This window comes from Drosophila guanche, unplaced genomic scaffold (assembly GCF_900245975.1).
Source record: "Drosophila guanche unplaced genomic scaffold, DGUA_6, whole genome shotgun sequence".
In the NCBI taxonomy this organism is placed as follows: Eukaryota; Metazoa; Arthropoda; class Insecta; order Diptera; family Drosophilidae; genus Drosophila; species Drosophila guanche.
This window is the reverse complement of record NW_022995754.1, coordinates 2,708,684-2,727,415: the sequence shown is the minus strand read 5'-3', so window position 1 is coordinate 2,727,415 and position 18,732 is coordinate 2,708,684. Positions and strand designations below refer to the sequence as shown.

The 18,732-nt window shown below is 47.7% G+C and overlaps 1 protein-coding gene across 4 annotated transcripts in view; it reads left to right on the top strand.

Annotated features, from left to right (window-relative positions):
• The window catches only part of LOC117589346 (bumetanide-sensitive sodium-(potassium)-chloride cotransporter), a 213,839-nt gene extending 195,316 nt beyond the window's left edge, over nt 1–18,523 (top strand). The window contains exons 1-20 of one of the 4 annotated variants that reach the window (XM_034281206.1): nt 567–769; nt 9,846–10,355; nt 12,146–12,331; nt 12,390–12,504; nt 13,538–13,796; nt 13,866–14,119; nt 14,182–14,296; nt 14,359–14,498; nt 14,556–14,721; nt 14,782–14,924; nt 14,986–15,095; nt 15,165–15,300; nt 15,370–15,963; nt 16,030–16,252; nt 16,426–16,491; nt 16,649–16,702; nt 17,131–17,228; nt 17,293–17,522; nt 17,774–18,009; nt 18,084–18,523. In XM_034281206.1, coding sequence (XP_034137097.1) covers nt 10,099–10,355; nt 12,146–12,331; nt 12,390–12,504; nt 13,538–13,796; nt 13,866–14,119; nt 14,182–14,296; nt 14,359–14,498; nt 14,556–14,721; nt 14,782–14,924; nt 14,986–15,095; nt 15,165–15,300; nt 15,370–15,963; nt 16,030–16,252; nt 16,426–16,491; nt 16,649–16,702; nt 17,131–17,228; nt 17,293–17,522; nt 17,774–18,009; nt 18,084–18,328 — 3,627 coding nt within the window. In that variant the 5' untranslated portion in view covers nt 567–769; nt 9,846–10,098 and the 3' untranslated portion in view covers nt 18,329–18,523. Of the gene's footprint in view, nt 1–566; nt 770–9,741; nt 10,356–12,145; nt 12,332–12,389; nt 12,505–13,537; nt 13,797–13,865; nt 14,120–14,181; nt 14,297–14,358; nt 14,499–14,555; nt 14,722–14,781; nt 14,925–14,985; nt 15,096–15,164; nt 15,301–15,369; nt 15,964–16,029; nt 16,253–16,425; nt 16,492–16,648; nt 16,703–17,130; nt 17,229–17,292; nt 17,523–17,773; nt 18,010–18,083 lie in introns of those variants that run through there. The other 3 variants (XM_034281205.1, XM_034281209.1, XM_034281203.1) reach the window with 3 other exon arrangements.
• The last annotated feature ends 209 nt before the right edge of the window (nt 18,524–18,732 follow it).

Here is an 18,732-nt window from a genome sequence, read left to right as displayed (position 1 = left end):
CCCCGAGTACATTTTTTATGCAATTTTTTCCATGCCGCTCTCTAGGCAGCCCTCGCTAGGCTCGTTCAAAAGTAACCCCAGCGGCAAACGCGCTGAATCGGCACACCACAAAGGGTGGCCAGGCCACAAAGAGGCAATACAATGTGTACACTATGTAACAACCGATAGGAGAGATATGTACATATGTACATACATAAATAGTACATAGTGGCCCTCGGGTTCCCATGCCACATTCAACATCAACTTCAACTTCCAACTCAAACTCTCCCAGGCACCATGATCGGCCATGCCATCCAATGCCATGTGCATGAAGTGGAATTTTTTAGAGCACGCCGGCAACTTCGGGAATCGATCACGTCATACTCGCATACATACAAACACACATAAGACCCGGGTCGTACGTTCGTGTGTGTGTGTGTGTGTTTGCTATGCTTTGTTTGGCTTTGCCGAAGACTCATCGTTCGGTTTCGTTTGTGTTTGTTCGCCGCGGGCGCACAACTGAGGCGAATTGGCTTGATATTTCGATCTACCCTCCGTTAGCTCGTTTCAGTCTTTCGCCGACTCTAAAATCTGTATGTTCCTCCGATCGGAGCAACGCCGCGCAGTCGCCACGTTTTAAGTTTGTTTGTTGATTTCTTGATTTCTTGATGATTGGCCCCCGTGTCTCGTGCGGTAGTAAACATTGGACTCCCATTGCGATACGTTTATTTTGGGTGTCTGCATAAAAAATAGATATTTATTTTTGAAACAAGTCAGCCAAGAGGCAAGTGTGAGTTGCATTTTACAGCTAGATTTGTTGTGTGCCAAAAAAAGAAAACAGTAAAGGTCGCGTCTTCCAGGCCCCACCTTTCGTTGACGTTGATCAGTCAAGCCGATCGATCGCGGAGTACCGTTAGACGCTTCGTAACACATTTAATTACATTTGGAAACGGGTGCAGTGGCACATTACAGTTACATACATAACTAAATTTGTATTTAAAGCTGCGTGAAAGCGACCAGAAAAAAAAGTGACTCTGCCCTTTTGTACATCCAACATAAAAATCGAAACACATTCAATTTGTGGAAAGTACATTTGGGGAATTTCAAGTGGGTCGTGGAGCTGATAATAATTATTTGTAAGCACACCGCCTGGGAGCTGCCATTCCACCCGCTGGCAGAGAGCAAATGTTTGCCGATGAGTGGCACGGGGAGAGCGTGTTGTGTGTGTGTGTGTGTGTGTGTGTGTGTGAATGGTGTGTGTGTGCCAAGTGAATAAATAAAATACAAAATCGAAAATCAACCAAAAATTTCTATAAATTCATTTAAAATTATACGACTCTTGCTTTCGTAGATCGCAGATATTAATTAATTGCCAGGCAAGCAGCTGGATTCTACTTTCCAAAAGCGATTTTAGGTGAGTTCATGCGAGAGTGTGTCTGTCTGCGTATACAGAATATTTATTTACTTTAAAGCCAAATATTGTGCCAGCCAGCTGCGCTTTCCACTGGCTTTTGTCTAACTATTTTTCTATGCTTCTATCTGCCTCGTTACGCTCCGAGAATAATGTGGCTCTGCCTTTGTCTCTACTCTGTTTGGCTGTAATTTAATAAACCTTCCATTGTGACAGCAAGTTATGAAAGTTAAGATTTGAGATTTCTTTGTGGGTTGTAAATTCCAATTCATGTTTAGTGTTTGTGCCACTGGCCACTGCACCAACAAGTGCCTCGAGTGCACTTGAACTTGAAAGCTATTAGCGGCTTTTCCGGGTGGGCTACTCACTCTGTCTCATCAAACTTGTAAAATATGAGGAAATACAACAAGTGGTGCTGCTGCTGCTGCTGCTGCTCTTACTGCACGATCCAATGGAACGGGCAATTTGTCTTTAGGGCCCAGAGACAGGGTAAGGGTATGCATGGGCATAGATCATTGTTTTACTGACGCTGTTATGACATTCCCCCAGTCACTTGCGGTCACTTGTCGGGTCTCTTGGGGTCCCATATAGTAGCTTGGATTTAAATTCACATTTTCACTTTGGCACGTGTCACAAATGCCAGCAGACGTTTTCTTAGCTACATTTTGTGTAGTAAATTAATTAGTCCCAAGTCCCAAGTCCCAAGTCCCAAGGATATTATGGAATCTCGAGATTTAATTTTAATTGAATAAATCGGATTTATTTGTGGCCTGTCAACAATTGTTTAATTATGCTCTGGCTGTAATCCTTTCACCTGCACAAAACTTCAATAAAATTATCAGCAGCTGCCCGGAAGCAGTCAGCAAATCCTGCTGCAGGGTTGCTGCCATCCAACCCCTAACCTGGACCCACATTCATTTGGGGGTTGCATTTGAAGGTCGTGTCCTATATACACACACACAAACACACCGATGAATGGACTGACAAATTCCAGTTCGGATCGGAGCACAGCGACTGTCAGAGCGGATAAAGGCAAAACGAACACATGCCTCGATTAACTTGTCCATTTGCCGAGCCATTGACACAATATAACTAATGGAAATGCAGCGCTCGACTGCCAGACTGCCGGACTGCCCGAATGCCTGACTGTCTGTGCGGCGTCTGGTTCTGGGTGGTTGGTGGACCAGGAGGTAGGAGGCGCTGGCGCTAGCTGATCCAAGAGGCTTTTCTTGTCAGCCACAGACAATAATGACAACAGCAGTGGGACGGATCACAACAGAACCAAACAGAACAAAAAACCTCAAACTAATACTCGCAAATCATTGACCTTGCGAACCTTGACAAAAGCGACCGAGTGGCTCGGTTATACTATAGTTAGTTGAGCAAAATGTGCATAGATGGATGGGAATGGGAATGGGAATGGAAATGGGAATGGGAATGGCACTCACTTGGCGACTAGCGACAGTCTGGGCGAGGTAGTCGAGAGGTACAATACTCATAGTGAAGGTGGACCACGGCGGAAATGGGTCTCTATGAATGCCTGAAAATTATGCAAAGCGGTCAGCCCAAGTCACGGAATCAAGAGCCACGCTGCATTGCAGCGTTGACAATTTTCACCGTTTTTTTTTTTTGTCGCCTTTTGTCTTTTGCACGTTTAATCAAGATTTATGACAATTGACGGAAAGGCAGAAACGATGCAAAGACGTGGCAACGTGGGCGTGTGTCGAGCAAAAGTAAAGGCATATTTTTCGTTAGGAAATGCGCTAATCAAAGTGAATGTGAAGCGTGTGCCGGCACAGCCAAAAATTCCGCAAAAAATAATTCATAAAGAAATCCAAATCCAACATCAGCGGCAGTCCAGCTCCAGCTGCATGGCTCCCCTTTTATGCTGTCCAGAAATGTGACCCCACTGTGCCATAGCGCCAAGAATTTCAGATAAGAGAGGAACCGAAGCCCCAGACGTTTGCTTTGATGTTTGCTGGCTGCTTGGATGGATGGTTGGCTAATGGGTTACACGTTTCTCAACTGAAAGATGTATATTGTATATACAATATGTATCTGTTTTTATGTACAAGCATTTTGCGTTGAATCCCAACTAATGGCAGGCCAATTGGCCAGGTAAACTGTTCTCTCTCTCTCTCTCCTCTTCTTTTCTTTTCTTTTCTTGCTTTGTTGCGGCCAGAAACTTGAATTTCACAATGCCTACACGTATAGTATATACTCTGGCTTAGGTTTGCTTTGTATTTATCGTATTATTCGCTTTGTTCTCAGCGCATCTTAGAACCTTCTAAAGTACGAAACGGCAGAAGTCTATCTAAAAGCAAAGTTCGTGAATCAGCCGCACAATCCGTGCAATGACCTGTGAAATTATGTGGATTATAGTGCGGGATTCTACCCGTCTCTGTCTATCCCCCCAAAAGCTCTCCTGGCGGGGGAGAGAGCTTTAAACGGTAGACCGCAGATTTATTTTTCTTGGAACTACATTTTCAACCGAATTGTTCATGTGTTAACGTTTTGCATATATATTTTCAAAGGTTATGTTATGGAAAGTTATGGAATTTGCTTATCAATATTTTGTTTCGTTCCCGCACTCGCGTTTGCATTTATTTGATATTATTTTAATGTTTGTTTATGCCAAGTGGTTGCGGCACATAGTAGACCTTTAAATTTGCATAGTAAACCTGAAATGGAGACGGGTTTTTGGGCACCCCGCAACCCCGTACTGGGTGTCAGAGCTAGGGCCAGGCCAGCGCATCAGTTGCTGATTAGAGCCGGCTTAGCGTTTCCTAATTGGCCGCACAAAAGTTGGATATATTTTGTTCCCATGCACAGATCCACACAAATTAATTGAGAGAACGTGCCCATGTGTGGCAACAGTTTTTGCGGAGAGAGGGTATTAACGTGGCCTATTTGCCAGCAAAAGTTTTACATAATTTACGGCATTGGCATTGCCATTGGCCTCTGACACCTGAGCACTGCCATGCTCATTGAAGCCCACACAGCACAGAGCGGCACTCTCAACTGAAGAGTCTCTTCAGGTGTATAATTTAATAGGAAAGGATTTGTGTTTTTATTTTTATTTGTATTTGTATTTATTGCTGTTTCATCATAAGCCACTTTGAAGCCTACTTTTGGTTTGTGATGGTAAAGAAATGCTCTACAGAAATTACATAAAATATTTGTAGCCCGATGTAAGCATTCAGCTGGAAGGAAGTGCAGCTTGGAAATTGCAGCATCTAGAGAGTGTTTCGGCATAAGCTGGTCTTTTAGGAGTGCCCAAAAAAAATCAGTGCTTACGTCAATGCACCCAAGCCACGTACAACGTATGTAAAAATGTATGTAAATATGTAAACCTCTATGTACGTGTTAATGTGTCAGAAAGTGCAACCTGCAGCTGTCGCTCAATGCTAAACCTCTGCATTCTAGTCATGTGAGCGGCATTAGCTGACAACTGGGGACACGATGGGGCACCCCGCAGCCGCTAGAAGCTAGACACAAATTCGCACATGACCGATATCCATTTTCATGGCACATTTAGGCGGTCATTAAGCTGGCGGCTAAGGCGACAATATTCCATGTGAGACGCCGTCTCAGGGCAGGTGGCACAGCTTAAATAATAAGTAAAGCCCCCCGCCAGTTGAGTAAAGAACTGAACAATCAGCACGACTCAAATGCATTTTTTTGCCGCTTCAGCAAATAGTCGGAGTGAAAGAGCGAGCGAGTGACGAATATTCATCGATTGCCATCAAAAGTTCCGCGAATTTTTGGCTTTTGGTTTCTTTGGTTATTAAAACAGTCATTTCGATTTTTATTTGTTTTTGTTTGTCTGCCTTTTCGTTTGTTGGAAATCCGAGTGGGGGTTTTGTCGAACTTTCGTATTTTTCTGCGAATGTCATAATCTCATAAAGGACATGCGTTGTCCACTTCCAAGTTATTTTCCATACATATATGAACCTTTTATGAACCTTTTTGATTTTCCTTTGCCTTTGCACTTAATTTATGTTGCCACAAATGAGCCAAAAGCAAGAGAAAGTGTTCCACTTTCTGGAACCCCTTGGAGTGCCGGCAGTCAGCTGGGTTACTTACCCCAAAGGCATAATATTTCCATTTCCGAGTCGTAAATACTTGCCGGCGTCTCGCACTTTACGACTTTAAATCATAAAAAAATAAGTCAACCCCCGTGCCCTGTGGACTTCTTCTGTTTGCGGCATAAAAAAGCCCACGAAATATTATTTATGGCGCTTTTCATTTGAAATTTATAACCGAAAAACCATATGAAATAAATAACCAAAAATGGCAACTGCTGCTGGGGGCGGCCACTGCTGATCCTTCCACGTACTAGCAAAAGGACTGCAGCCATAAGCCTTGGCTTAAAACTTATTATTAACGTCATGTAAAGTAGTGCAAAATTGTGTCTAGAAATGCGGCTTTTGCTTTTCTCTCCCTAACTGGTGTGTGACTGAGTGTCGTGTGGGAGCCATTTACATTCGTTTGATCACGAGAAGCCCACAACTCTCTTTGGCAGCAGCCTAACCCAGTTGCAATCAGACACCAGACACGAGTGAGAATGATTCAGACATTGACAATAACCTACACAGCATGTGCGTCAAGGAAATCCACTTTGGCAGACAGAATTGCAAAAAATATTCTACCAAGCTCTACTTGGACTTATTTCTTCTGCTAAAAGTTGGTTTACAAATTGCATTAAAGCCTAAATGATTGATCATTTGGATTTCATGGTTATGGCAGTAGCTCGAGCACTAAAACGGACTTGTGCTTTGCCTCATTTCGATGCAGTCTTAATTGAGACATCGCCAAAACGGTTGCCGCTGCCTGTTTATGGCGACTCTCGCTTGCAATTGGGTCAAGTTTGAGTGCGAGAACATGGGTTGGGTTGGGGAAGTGTACCAAGAAAACCAAAGATAGCCAGAAAGAAATAAGAAATTAGTTTTTGGTATGCTTAAAGAATAATTTGCAGGCGGTTTGTGGCAAATGAGAGAGAGAGAGTATCCCCTGGTCTTGGTAAAATCGAAATAAAAAACGAAATCGATTGTCTGGCACCATTTAAAAGTGGCAATGAAGTGGCGCAAACTAGCACAAAATGCCTTAAACAGGAATGCAGCACTAAATAGTGCATTAGCTCAGATTTCTGTTAGCTGTTAATGTCTCTCCTTTGGACACGACAAATGTTGCGTCATTTCTCTCTACGCTGACAACGTCTAAATGGCTGTCTGTTTGCAGCTTCTTTTATCGCTTAAGTATGGCCAAATCCTCGGGCAAGAAACAAACAAACAAACAACCCTTTGTGCCTGATGCGGAAGTGTGGGCTAAGGGAATTAGCCTGCCAGCCAAAATGGACAGCCATTCTGGCTTATTACTAAACCGTTTGCATTATTCGGGCACAGCCCCCCAAAAGCCACTTTGCATTTTTCCGACATTCCACGCGTCTCCCTTGGCCGGCCGGCCGGCTAGTTGTTGTTGCTAGTTTTTGTTGGTTTTTTGTTTGTTTTTTGGGACATTTTTGATGTAGGCGGAGGCGGACACGGGACAGAGAGTAATGTAATACAATGCGGATCAAACACGCTTGACTTGCGCAACTTTTGCTTTCGCTTTTGCTTTCGCTTTTGCTGTGTGTGTGTTTCTGACACTTTGCCATCCACTCTTCCGCCCGCTGCTCTGGTCGCTGCTCCTCTTTATCTGGCGACTATCATCCTGGGTCTTTGCCTTGTTAATCCTCTTTGATGCGTATCCTGGCTGCATAGATACAAACACACACCCAAACCTTCTTTCGGCAGAGCCAACCCAGCTGACCTTCCTGTCATCTGGCTGGCATCAGTCAGAAAAAAGTTTGTGTATAAAAACGATTGATATCAATATGAGGCAATATGTCCTGCAATGGCGCAGGACATCAGCCAATGACACGTACATACATTGCGTGACATGCTGATGTGCTTGATGTCTGGTCATTAGGTTTGGGTCCCTTGGCCACGCCTTTTTGCTAGTCCCACGCCTGACGACGTCGTCATTTTTGGATATGTTTTACGGCTGCGGCGCTCTGTGTTTGTTCTTTCTTCTGCCGAGCATCTTGTAATTGAGGTCGTGCAATAAAATTTGTAGGCACTTTCGTTTTGATGACCTCTGACTTGACTTTGCGACTGGTGTGAATGGAATTGAGTGCCCCTGCCTACGGCTATGGCGGCCTTTTACAACAAGTTATGGCATGTCCTTCAGCATTGATGTAATCCGCCTACAAATGATGTCCAAGAGAAAGGCTTAAAGATTTCCGTGACGACTGCACCTGAACGAATCCTTTTTCATATGTCTTCAAGGACTTCGTTGGAATACTCAGCGGAAGGGCAGGGGGAATTGGCGCCAGTGCCATTAAAGCCGGCATTTAATTCGGGGCCGCAGAACAAGTTATAAAAAAGAAAGAAAGAGAAAAACGAAAACGTATTTTATTGAAGCAATTGAAACGCGAATGGGCGTTGAATTGGGCAATGAAAAGAAAAAGCCCGCCGAAAACCCATTCGACAGTAAATAGGCAATGGAAAAGCAGGATGCCGGAATCACAGTCCTGCCGCAATCGCAATCGCAATCGGTGAAGAGATTGCCCCATTGGAGCCCGTAGCCCTTTAAGCGGATGTGGCAGTGTCAACAATTATTCAGATACGCTGTTGTTGTTTTTTTTTTACAATCTACAATTTCCTTTGCCAGACTCGGGAATGGGTTGTTAAACGGAGCCTCGGCTCCCTTTGATGTTTGAGCAGAATGAGTTTCATGGCCCAATTAATCAGAACACAGCAAAACTTTGGCACAGACCTGAGACAGGAGTGGGTGGCGCTGGGCGCTAAGTGCCTGGGGCCAGCAACCGATGGCTGATGGCTTCGAAACTTTGCTCGCCTTATCAGGTCATGGCCTGCAGTAGTCTCTGTGTTGGGGTCAACAGGTGACACTCGCTGATAATCTCGAATCTCGAAGTTTGCTGCAACTGCCCAGGCGGGTGGTGTGGGGGACTGGCTCCCATCGGACTCTCGAATTAGGTTCTTAATTGCCACAATAAATTCGTGCAAATTCTGATCCCCAGCTGAACAAAGTTCCCACAAATTCTGTAAAAATGTCGTAATTGGCGTAATTGCCTTGCCCCCCCCACGCCTACGTTTCGCTCGCCATTGTTTGACTCTTCCATTATGCTGCTGCCGCTGCTGCTGCTGGGCGTTTTTGTTATGCTAATTGTTGGGCTTTTGTTGCCTTTCGCACTTGTCGCCTCCAACTTGACCCATAAATCGCACATGTAGTCCGTTCCGCTGCCACGCTGCCGCCGTTTCCCGTGACAAATGGCCTCCGACAACTGTCATCAGCTGGCGGCACAGCGACTCCTTTTGGGCTTATGGTTTTGAATTTCTCCAAAAAGAAGAACAAAGCCGTCACACACACATTTGTCAGGCATCGCACCTGGCAACCGCAACGGGGAACTAATCATGATTAATTTGCATCAATTGCCCCCAGCAGCTATTTTTAGTCGAGCGACAGAGACAGAGACAGCCACAGGCTCAAGCCCCGCGGCTGCACTGCGTTTCGTTTGCTTTAATCGTTGCATGGAGAGCTTTTACGCTCTTCCGCAACAACAACAATTAAGGCAGGCTGAGTTCTTGTGTGCATGCACAAGTGAAAGCTCTGAGCGGGGAAACAGCTAGCTGTGAGCGGTGACGAAAAAAAAACAACAACACACTGGATCAGTGCAAGTGCAAGCAAATTGCAGCTGAGCTGAAAGCTCGCGCATTGATCCAGCACAAACATGATTGAACTTGCTTGAAAAGCTTCGCCTGCAGCTAGTGTGTGCGTGAGCGGTTAGAAGAATAAACACAGAAAACGAATTTCATGCACAAGCCAAGTGCCGCAATTCTTACATGCAAGACCAATGCAGCTTCAGGTAACTTTTCCCTTTTGTGTTTGTTCCTTAAATATAAGAATTTATAAAAAAAAAGTGTAAAAGCTGCAAATAAGGGGCTCAGCAAGTAATCCAAACAGAAACAAGACACAACGGCAAAGAAGACAAGACTTTGTTTTGAACACACAGGAACAACTTTTCTCTCGTCAAGTAGGGAGCTGGCCCGAGAGGTATTATAGAACTATGGTATGAATGCGAATGTGAATTTGTTATGAATGAGCCTGGGCCTGGGCCTGGGCCTGGGCCTCTTCGTTTTGTGGTTTCGCCCACTTACTGATTCAGCAAATTCTGTTGAGCCTGGGTAACGGGAATAGGAATAGGAATAGAAATAGGAATTTTTGATGAGATTTTTATTCAGTTTGATTTATGTGCATCTTTTTTTCTCTTTTCCTCTTTCTCTTTGCAGATTTTGAGTAGCTTTAAGCTTAGGGCGCCGCGTGGAGAGAGAGAGAGAGAGCGACTTTAATCGCAAGTAACGGATGTTCTGATTTTGCTTTTGCCCCACAGACCGACGAAAAGGACACAAAGAACGGAGGCTTATATATACACAATTAGCCACAGTGAATGGGTTCAGAGCCGGATACAACGATTGAATACGAAGAGCAGGAGCTCCAAGCGGGCCGCATACGGAAACCGCAAAGAAGGAACAACACTCCCCTAGGCGAGGATACAGCCAGAACCAGACCCAGACCCATACACAGACCCACAATCTGAACACCAATCCACGTCCCAACAAACAAACACAAACACAAACACAACAATGTCGGACACAACCTCTTTTGAGCTGGGATCGGCCTCCGACCGACCCCCGAATAGGTTCCAAGTGAATCCGGTCAACGGCAATAGTCGCAAGACACAGGCGCCCGCACCCCCAACGGGGCTGGCCGACGGAACCGGCGACAGCCAGGGACAACACGAAGTCTACCGCCGGCTGACAAACATCGAGGGAGACCTACTCGAGGACGACGCCTTCGATGCCACCCAAATGCTGAACAAACACCAGCCTAGGCAACAGAGGTGAGTGCGGGATGCGGGGTATTGGGTCCCATCCATCTCGTTGTCTCCATCTCGGGTGCGGTTTTTGGGGTGCCGCAACCTTTGCCCAGTGTGCCGTCCATTGTGCAAAAGAATGCAAAGTTTCTCTTCCGAGAGAGAGAGTTTTTCATTTGAATTTTCTGCTAATAGTTTAGTGTTTCATCAAACGAGGCTTTTGCTTTTGTCGCCTCCTCCTGTAATTATGGCGCTAACATTCCGCACTCGTTCAAGGCGGGGCTCAGGAAGTTGTCCGGAAATGCCTCCGGAATGCCTCAGAAGTTATGAGCCTACCTTCGGGGTTCAGCCTGCCCTTCACCCTTTCCGCGCACCCATATTCAGATGAGTGAGTAGATTTTTTGGGTATTCAGATTGCTGGCATCATAACTGGCAATTGCCCAGACCAGGCAGCTCCTTGTGTCTGTGGAATGTGCTGGCTGCTTTGCCTTTTAATCATTCACGCCACATTTGCTGCAACAGCAATTTGTACTAGCCAGGGCCCGGGCCATCATTCAGAATTGATTAAATTTTGTGGAATTTAGTCGAACTCAATGCCCTGGGAGTGGCCAGCAGCAGCAGCAGCAGCAGCAGCAGCAGCAATGCCTTTTGCCAGCGCGCATCTATCAAGTTACCCAAAAAGTTGGACGACCTTTGGCACCCTCAGGTTCAACACTCGACAAAGCAGCTAAGAGCCGAGGAGTCAGCTCGCTGCAGCTCGAAGCCGATTCAGACAATGCCACTCGACGAATCACAGACTTTTCTAATAACAATCATTTACGCCTGTGTTCCCTTCGGGCAATTTGCATAAACATCATGGACCTGAGTTGGAATACTGTAGGTGACCAAAGGAGCAGCAGGAGCAGGAGGTTCTCCTCTGTTTGTTGTAAACAAAAAATGTTCATTTCAATGTGACGTCACCTGGCGCCAAAGCATTAGAGTCCCAAAATTCTCCCTCAAGTCGAAGTCCATGTTAATGAGGCTTATGATAATGCTTATTATAGCCCCGTTTATTGGCCACTTGGCAGGCACTCGTCGCGAAATGCGTTACGCTGAGATGAGCGTGAGGCGCTCCTTCTTCCTGGTCGCATGGGGCAACCACGCCCACAGCCCACAGCCCTCCTCCCTTATGCCTTCTAATCGGCTCAAATTGGCAGCCATCGTGGCTGCATAATTTAATGCTAAACTCACTGAAGGAGACGCTCAAACAAGTGATTTGTGCTCGCTCGCAGATTGATAATTAATTTCTGATATCAACCATGCCCATGCTCCGACCTTGACTAGCCTTCCTCTTGATTGTTGAAGCCTGCGGCCCAGCCAGATAGAAGCCAAAGGAGTCAGACAGACAGGCACACACATGCCCCATATATCATATCACACAAATATCTTGGGGCCATTGATGGGGTCATACTGGCTGTGTGCACACTCGACTACCACTTGCCACTTGTCTGCTTTTGCTTGAGGAACATGGCCAGAATTTGTAAAGAGCTCTATGGAACGCGTGTAATCAGCAGGGTGCCAGACTGCCAGTCACTGCCACTCGGCCAGGGAATAGCGCCAACACAAAAAGAAAGCCAAGTGCAAGTCGGTTTGCGTGGCTGTGCCCAAGGCCATTGGCAGGACCCTAGCACAATGAACAGCAATCAAAAACTGCAAGTTTCCAATTGATTTTAAATTACTTTTTCGCAGGCCAATCGATTGCCCCCACAGCTGAGAAAACTCACAATTAAAGCCTGTAGCTTAAAGTAGAACCTTTTGTTCATTGTTCCAATTGGCAGGCAGTCCATCAAGAGCAGCTTTCGCGACAAGGACAAGCCGTCGCGCTTCAGGGATCTGAAGCAGACGACGACACGCTTTCAGGTGGATCCCAGGAGCGGCGACTCGGACGAGTCCAATGATTCGCAGGAGGAGCGCGAGCTGCTCGACAGCGAAATCTACGATACCAAATATGGTAAAAGTTTTCGGTCAGTTTACCCCTTTGCCGCCACTTTTGTCTCCACTTCCACTGACTTCCACTGACAGGCACTTTACGCGCGAGGCGCTGCCACGTTTGGACAACTACCGGAACATGATGTCCATTCAGGCGGCCTACCGTCCCACACTCGATGAGCTGCACAACGCAACGCTGACGGGCAAGGTGAGTGTTCCCTCTCTCTCTCTGCATCCTTTTGGGTGTTCCTTTGGGTTGAAATGAATATTAACGCCGCCGCAGCTGTAAACGCCTCCACAGCCAAGGGTCACAAATAACAATTTTGCAGGCGCCATAAAATAACAATACGAATGCTTTACGATTCGCAAATTTAAATTTATATTTATACGCACAACGCCCCGTACTTTCCCCCTTCAATCCTGCGCAAATTCAATGCCGAGCGCCGCAGCATCCGGCAATCGATTCTGTGCGGTGGCGCCTCCCTGCCTGGCGCGTGACTTGAAGAGAAATCCCAAGAAATCCTCGAGGATTTTTCATGTCAGTTGCAGTCATTGCAGGCCCAAAAATTGCACTAACTGAATTGTCCTGCGACAACCGAACCTCAGACGACAGCCAGAGGCCGCTGACTTTTCCGACTCACTTTGAGCGCACTTTGAGCCTGGGCAGGCAGGGGGCAAACATCTAAATGCAATGACACCAATTGGCACTAATTGATTTCCACACTTTGCCCCAATGATTGCCGACAATTGAAGGCGTAAGGCGTAAGGCGCAACGTAAGGCCTGGCAATGACTCGCTTCTAAATGAAATTGTTTTCCTTTGTTTTCGGGGGCAATTAATGCGTTGCACAACAGCGCGACACACACAGCAAGGAAAGCATTGACCCAACACCCTTTTAGAGCTGACTTAAAGCTAATTAAACTCAAAATTGTTGAGGCAGATTCAGCGGCCAATTGGCCGCTGGCGGGTTGTCGAGTTCAAACGGTTCAATTGGTTTAACCGCTGGGACTGGCGCATGATTAATTGATTAGAAATTATTAAGAACATTAGGCAGCATTCAAGGGGGGGGTGGAGGTCAGATTGTTGAAATTATTGCAGCCAAGATGGGAGCGGAACTGCGGAACTGCCACTGGGTTTGCGGTTAGCTCTGCCGGAGTTTGCTCGGCGCAAAGCGAAGTTCCTGCGGCATCATTTATCAACTGTTGAAAGCTTTATTGAAAATGTTGGAATCTCCACCCACAGAACACGCACAGCTTGACGCGGAATCAGGATCCCGAAACGGGCATCATGAATGGCATCCTGAAATTTGGCTGGATCAAGGGCGTGCTCATACGCTGCCTGCTCAACATTTGGGGCGTGATGCTCTTCCTGCGCCTCAGCTGGGTGGTGGGACAGGCGGGCATCATCGAGGGCTTCGTATTAATACTGACAACGACCGCTGTCACGACCATCACGGCATTGTCGATGTCAGCGATAAGCACTAATGGTGTCATCAAAGGAGGTAAGTCCCAAGTCGCAGCCTTGGCCCTTTGCTGGAGACATTTATAAATGGTTTTGATGCCCCATCTAGGTGGCACCTATTACATGATATCCCGCTCGCTGGGCCCCGAATTTGGTGGCTCCATTGGCCTCATTTTCTCGCTGGCAAATGCCGTCGCCTGTGCCATGTATGTCGTTGGCTTCTGCGAGTCCATGCTGGCCATGATGACGGACTTTGAGTGGCAAATTGTCGACGGTGGTGTGCAGGATGTGCGCATCATTGGCTGCGTCACCATACTGCTGCTGCTGATCATCGTTGTCGTTGGCATGGAATGGGAGGCGAAGGTATGCATAGATTATGGCCCCCCAAAGAACAATCTTTGAGTTCGTTTTTCTCGGTTTTCCAGGCGCAAATTGGTCTCTTGATCATTCTGCTGGTGGCCATTGCGGACTTTGTTATTGGCACCTTCATTGGACCCAAGAACGATGAGGATCGCGCCAAGGGTTTTCTGGGCTACAATGGTGAGTCCCCCTTGCTGCAGGATTTTCTTGATTGTTTTGTAAGTTTTCTCTGCCCCCAACAGGCACCACCTTCAGCACCAATCTGTTTGCGGATTATCGCGAGGAGAAGGGCGTGCAGCATGACTTTTTCTCGGTGTTTGCCATCTTCTTTCCGGCTGCCACAGGCATTCTAGCGGGTGCCAATATCTCTGGTGATCTGAAGGTATGTCGCTGAGCACTTCTCTCTGCATATATTTTTGCATGTTTTTTCTGCTTGTAGGACCCTCAGAAATCCATTCCCAAGGGCACCATCTTGGCCATTGTCATAACCACTGCCACGTATTTGATTATGGTGCTGCAGTGCGGTGGTGCAGTGGTGCGTGACGCCACTGGCAACATTTCGGATGCGATCAATGGCTCCTTTGCGTTTCTCGATTGTGCAAATGGTGGGTGGCTGATCCTTCTGCTGCTTTGCCTGAATCAATTGCATCCTTCTGCCCCCACAGGTGACTGCAAGTTCGGGCTGCAAAACTCCTTCCAGGTGATTGAGTTGGTCTCGGGCTTTGGGCCGCTCATCTATGCCGGTTGCTTTGCTGCCACATTGTCCTCGGCGTTGGCCAGCTTGGTCTCGGCTCCCAAAGTGTTTCAGGTGGGCACAGAGCTGCCGCTTGCGGTGCCACTACTGACTGCCTTTTGCTCTACTTTCCCAGGCACTCTGCAAGGATGAACTCTATCCGAAGATCGTCTGGTTTGCCAAGGGTTTTGGCAAGAACAACGAGCCCGTGCGTGGTTATGTGTTGACTTTTATCATTGCCTCCGCGTAAGTCTGGCTGGGTTTTAAATGGTTTCTAGATCCCTCTTTGAACTGTCTTCTTTCGCTGCTCTACAGCTTCATTTTGATTGGAGAACTCAATCTGATTGCGCCGCTCATTTCGAACTTCTTTTTGGCCGCCTACATGCTGATCAACTTTAGCACCTTCCACGCCAGTCTGGCCAAGCCCGTGGGCTGGCGACCAACCTTCAAGGTACGCCCTCTAGTCGCTCCTCTCCTTCAATCCTTCAATCATCCTCTTGTGTTTCCTGTTTCCTGGCAGTATTACAACATGTGGCTGAGTCTGCTGGGCGCCATACTCTGTGTGGCTGTCATGTTTCTCATCTCGTGGGCCACCGCACTTATCACGTTCTCCGTGGTGCTGGCTTTGTACTTAATTGTGGCCTATCGCAAGCCGGACGTCAACTGGGGCTCCACCACGCAGGCGCAGACGTACAAGAATGCTCTGATGTCCGTGCAGCAGCTGAACAATGTCGAGGAGCACGTCAAGAACTATCGTCCGCAGATCCTTGTGCTCTCCGGGCTGCCCAACACACGCCCCGTGCTGGTCGATCTGGCCTACATGCTGACCAAGAACCTCTCGCTGCTCGTCTGCGGGCATGTGCTGCGCGGCTCCAGCTCCCAAAAGTATCGCACATATCTGCAGGAACGTGCCGCCAATTGGTTCCGCAAGCATCGCGTCAAGGGCTTCTACGCGCTGGTGGACGGTGAGGACTTTGAGGCGGGCACACGCGCCCTCATGCAGGCCACAGGCATTGGCAAGCTGAAGCCCAACATTCTGCTGCTGGGCTACAAGACTGACTGGCAGACGTGCGAGCACAAGGAGCTGGATCAATACTTCAATGTGATGCACAAGGTAGGCTCCCAGCACTTGCTTCAGTCCCTGTCTGCTGTCTGCAGCTGTCTGCTCTGCCCCCTTTAGGCCCTGGACATGTACCTCTCGGTGGCCATTCTACGCGTGCCCCAGGGACTGGACTGCTCGCAGCTGCTGGGCTCGCAGGATGGCTGGAAGACGGTGTCGGAAGTGCCGCGCACACTGCAGCCCAACGAGAGCTCTGGGGACCTGCAGGCGGCGGACAGCAGCGCCCGGAATGGCCTCGGTGGCAGCATTGACTCGCTCAGCCGCAACGTGTCCGTGTCCCAAGGTGAGAGATGGCGGCAGTTCGCGGCAGGAATAATGAATAATTGCCATCTTTGATTATATTTTGCATGAAACACCGTCCCCCCCCCCCCCCACACACACACAATAATTCCGCACCTAACCCAACACTCTGCAACGACCACTTTTTGCACCACAAAATACGTAAAACCGAAGCAGAGGAAGGCAGCGGGATCGCTGGCCAGGCCCTGCTCCACGCGGAGAACGGCCTGAAGATGGTCAAATGTAAGTAGCATGAAAGCCCCCGCCACAAGTGGCACGAAGTTTCAATCAAAGGTCTAAACTCTACTCCCCCCCCACCACGAATCTGTGATTACGTATACGTAACGTATGCCCCCGTGGGTACATGTTTCCCGTTTGGTTGTGGGCAACCTTTGTGCAGTGCGCTTTAAGCAGAGTCTGCGTCGTATGCGCTCCTGGCCCGGTGCAGGTGCAGGTGAAGTTGTTGTGTTTTTAGGCTAATGCTTTACGTGTCCTTGAAGTGCTTGCAAATGGGAATGTTGTTAGGCTGCTGTAGGCTGATTAGGTAAATATATGTACACGAATATGAATGCCGCATGTGCCTGGCCCGGTTCTTTCTTAACCCTTTTGAATGCCCTGCCTGTTGCCTTGTTGGCTGTTCCAATTAAGCCCATAAACTTGCCACAAATTAACGAAACTAAGCCCAAGCTGCTGCTGCGAGTCCCTGCTAGGATCCCCCACATGGCACATGGCACGTGCCGCTAGGGACAACAAATAAAGCAGCAAAATTGAATATTGAAAGGCTTCCACTTGCCTCTCGCCTCCGTGCATGTCCGGCATGAATTGTATCCTTTGCCCTGCCTTGCCTTGCCCTTACTGACTGCAATCCCCTCTTGCCTGCAGCCTCGAGCACCAGCGACCTCTCGTTTATAGCCAGCAATCAGGCCAAAGATGTTTCCGGCTCACCAGATCCACTCGAGGCCAAGACGGCCAATGCGGTGGTAAGTGTGAGCGGCAAATGCATTGTGTTAATTATTTATGGCTTCCGCCCCTGGCACGCCCCAGCCCAACACGCTGCGCAAGTCCAAGCTGAAACACGATGATCCAGCTTCGCTCTACAAGGGTCCTGGCGGTGTGGAGCTGCCCAAGGAGATACTCAGCGACCTCACGCAGTTTACGCGTAAGCGCAGCCATGCCGTCATCGATGTCTGGTGGCTCTACGACGACGGAGGACTGACGCTGCTGCTGCCGTACATCATCAGCACGCGGCGCACCTGGCAGTCGTGCAAGCTGAGGTGAGTACTGGAACGCGTGGAACTGGGAGACAGTTTTAATGGTGAATTTAAGCATTTGAATCCAAAGGGAAGCAAGGGATTTGTGACTTGTTTTTTCTGTTGATTTAAAGCTGGAATTAGCGCAGTCCTTTAATATTCCATGCCAAAACGGAAAAAGCATTCCCAAATGTTTTTCCTTTGAATTAATTAATGTGCAGCAAACACACATTTCGCAGTAAAACTCAGTGCCATTTTTGTACACTTCTCTGTAGGGTTTACGCACTGGCAAATAAAAACTCGGAACTGGAGTTTGAGCAGCGTTCCATGGCCAGCTTGTTGTCCAAGTTTCGCATCGACTACTCTGACCTGACGCTGATACCGGACATAACCAAGAAGCCGCTGGAATCATCCACGCAGTTCTTTAATGAGCTCATTAAGGACTTTGTGGTGAGCGAAAAGGACACAGAGAATGGCAACAGCAGCAGAGCAACACTCAATGAGGATGAGAGTAAGTTTGAGAGTCTCTCCCACAAGTCTCTGGCCGCAGTTCTCATCCATTCTGCTGCTTCCCCGCGCGTCTAGCACTCATAACTGACGATGATCTGCTGGCCGTGCAGGACAAAACCAATCGCTATCTGCGCCTGCGCGAGTATCTGCGGGAGCAGTCCACCAAGTCGGATCTGGTGGTCATGACATTGCCCATGCCGCGCAAGAACATTGTCTCCGCACCGCTGTACATGGCCTGGCTGGAGAGTCTCAGTCGGGACATGCCACCGTTCCTGTTTGTGCGCGGCAACCAGACGAGCGTGCTGACATTCTACTCGTAGGAGCAGCACCCGGAGACGGAGGCATTCTATTGTATTCTACTTACACTCACACTCACTTTTATTGTTAGCTCTACGCGTATTTTATTCTTAGCTGTATGCCACCTATGTACATACATTTTTTGGGAGAGGAGCGAGGCGGACACACACACACACATTGAGGACCCTTCATGCGCCTCTCCGCTGCCTTTCAAACGAGTTTCAATTTTGTTTTAAATACAGTGCAAGTAATTTTTAAAGCGATCTAATTTCCACACTCAACATCAACTTGAGTGTCAGCAAGAGTTTCAATTAAATTTGAGTTTAGTTTTCTTAGGCAAACAAAAACAAACCGTAAAGCTATTTGGACTTGCACTTGGCTGCCATCAAAAGCGGCTATTAATAAGCAAGTTGGAATGGAAATTTAA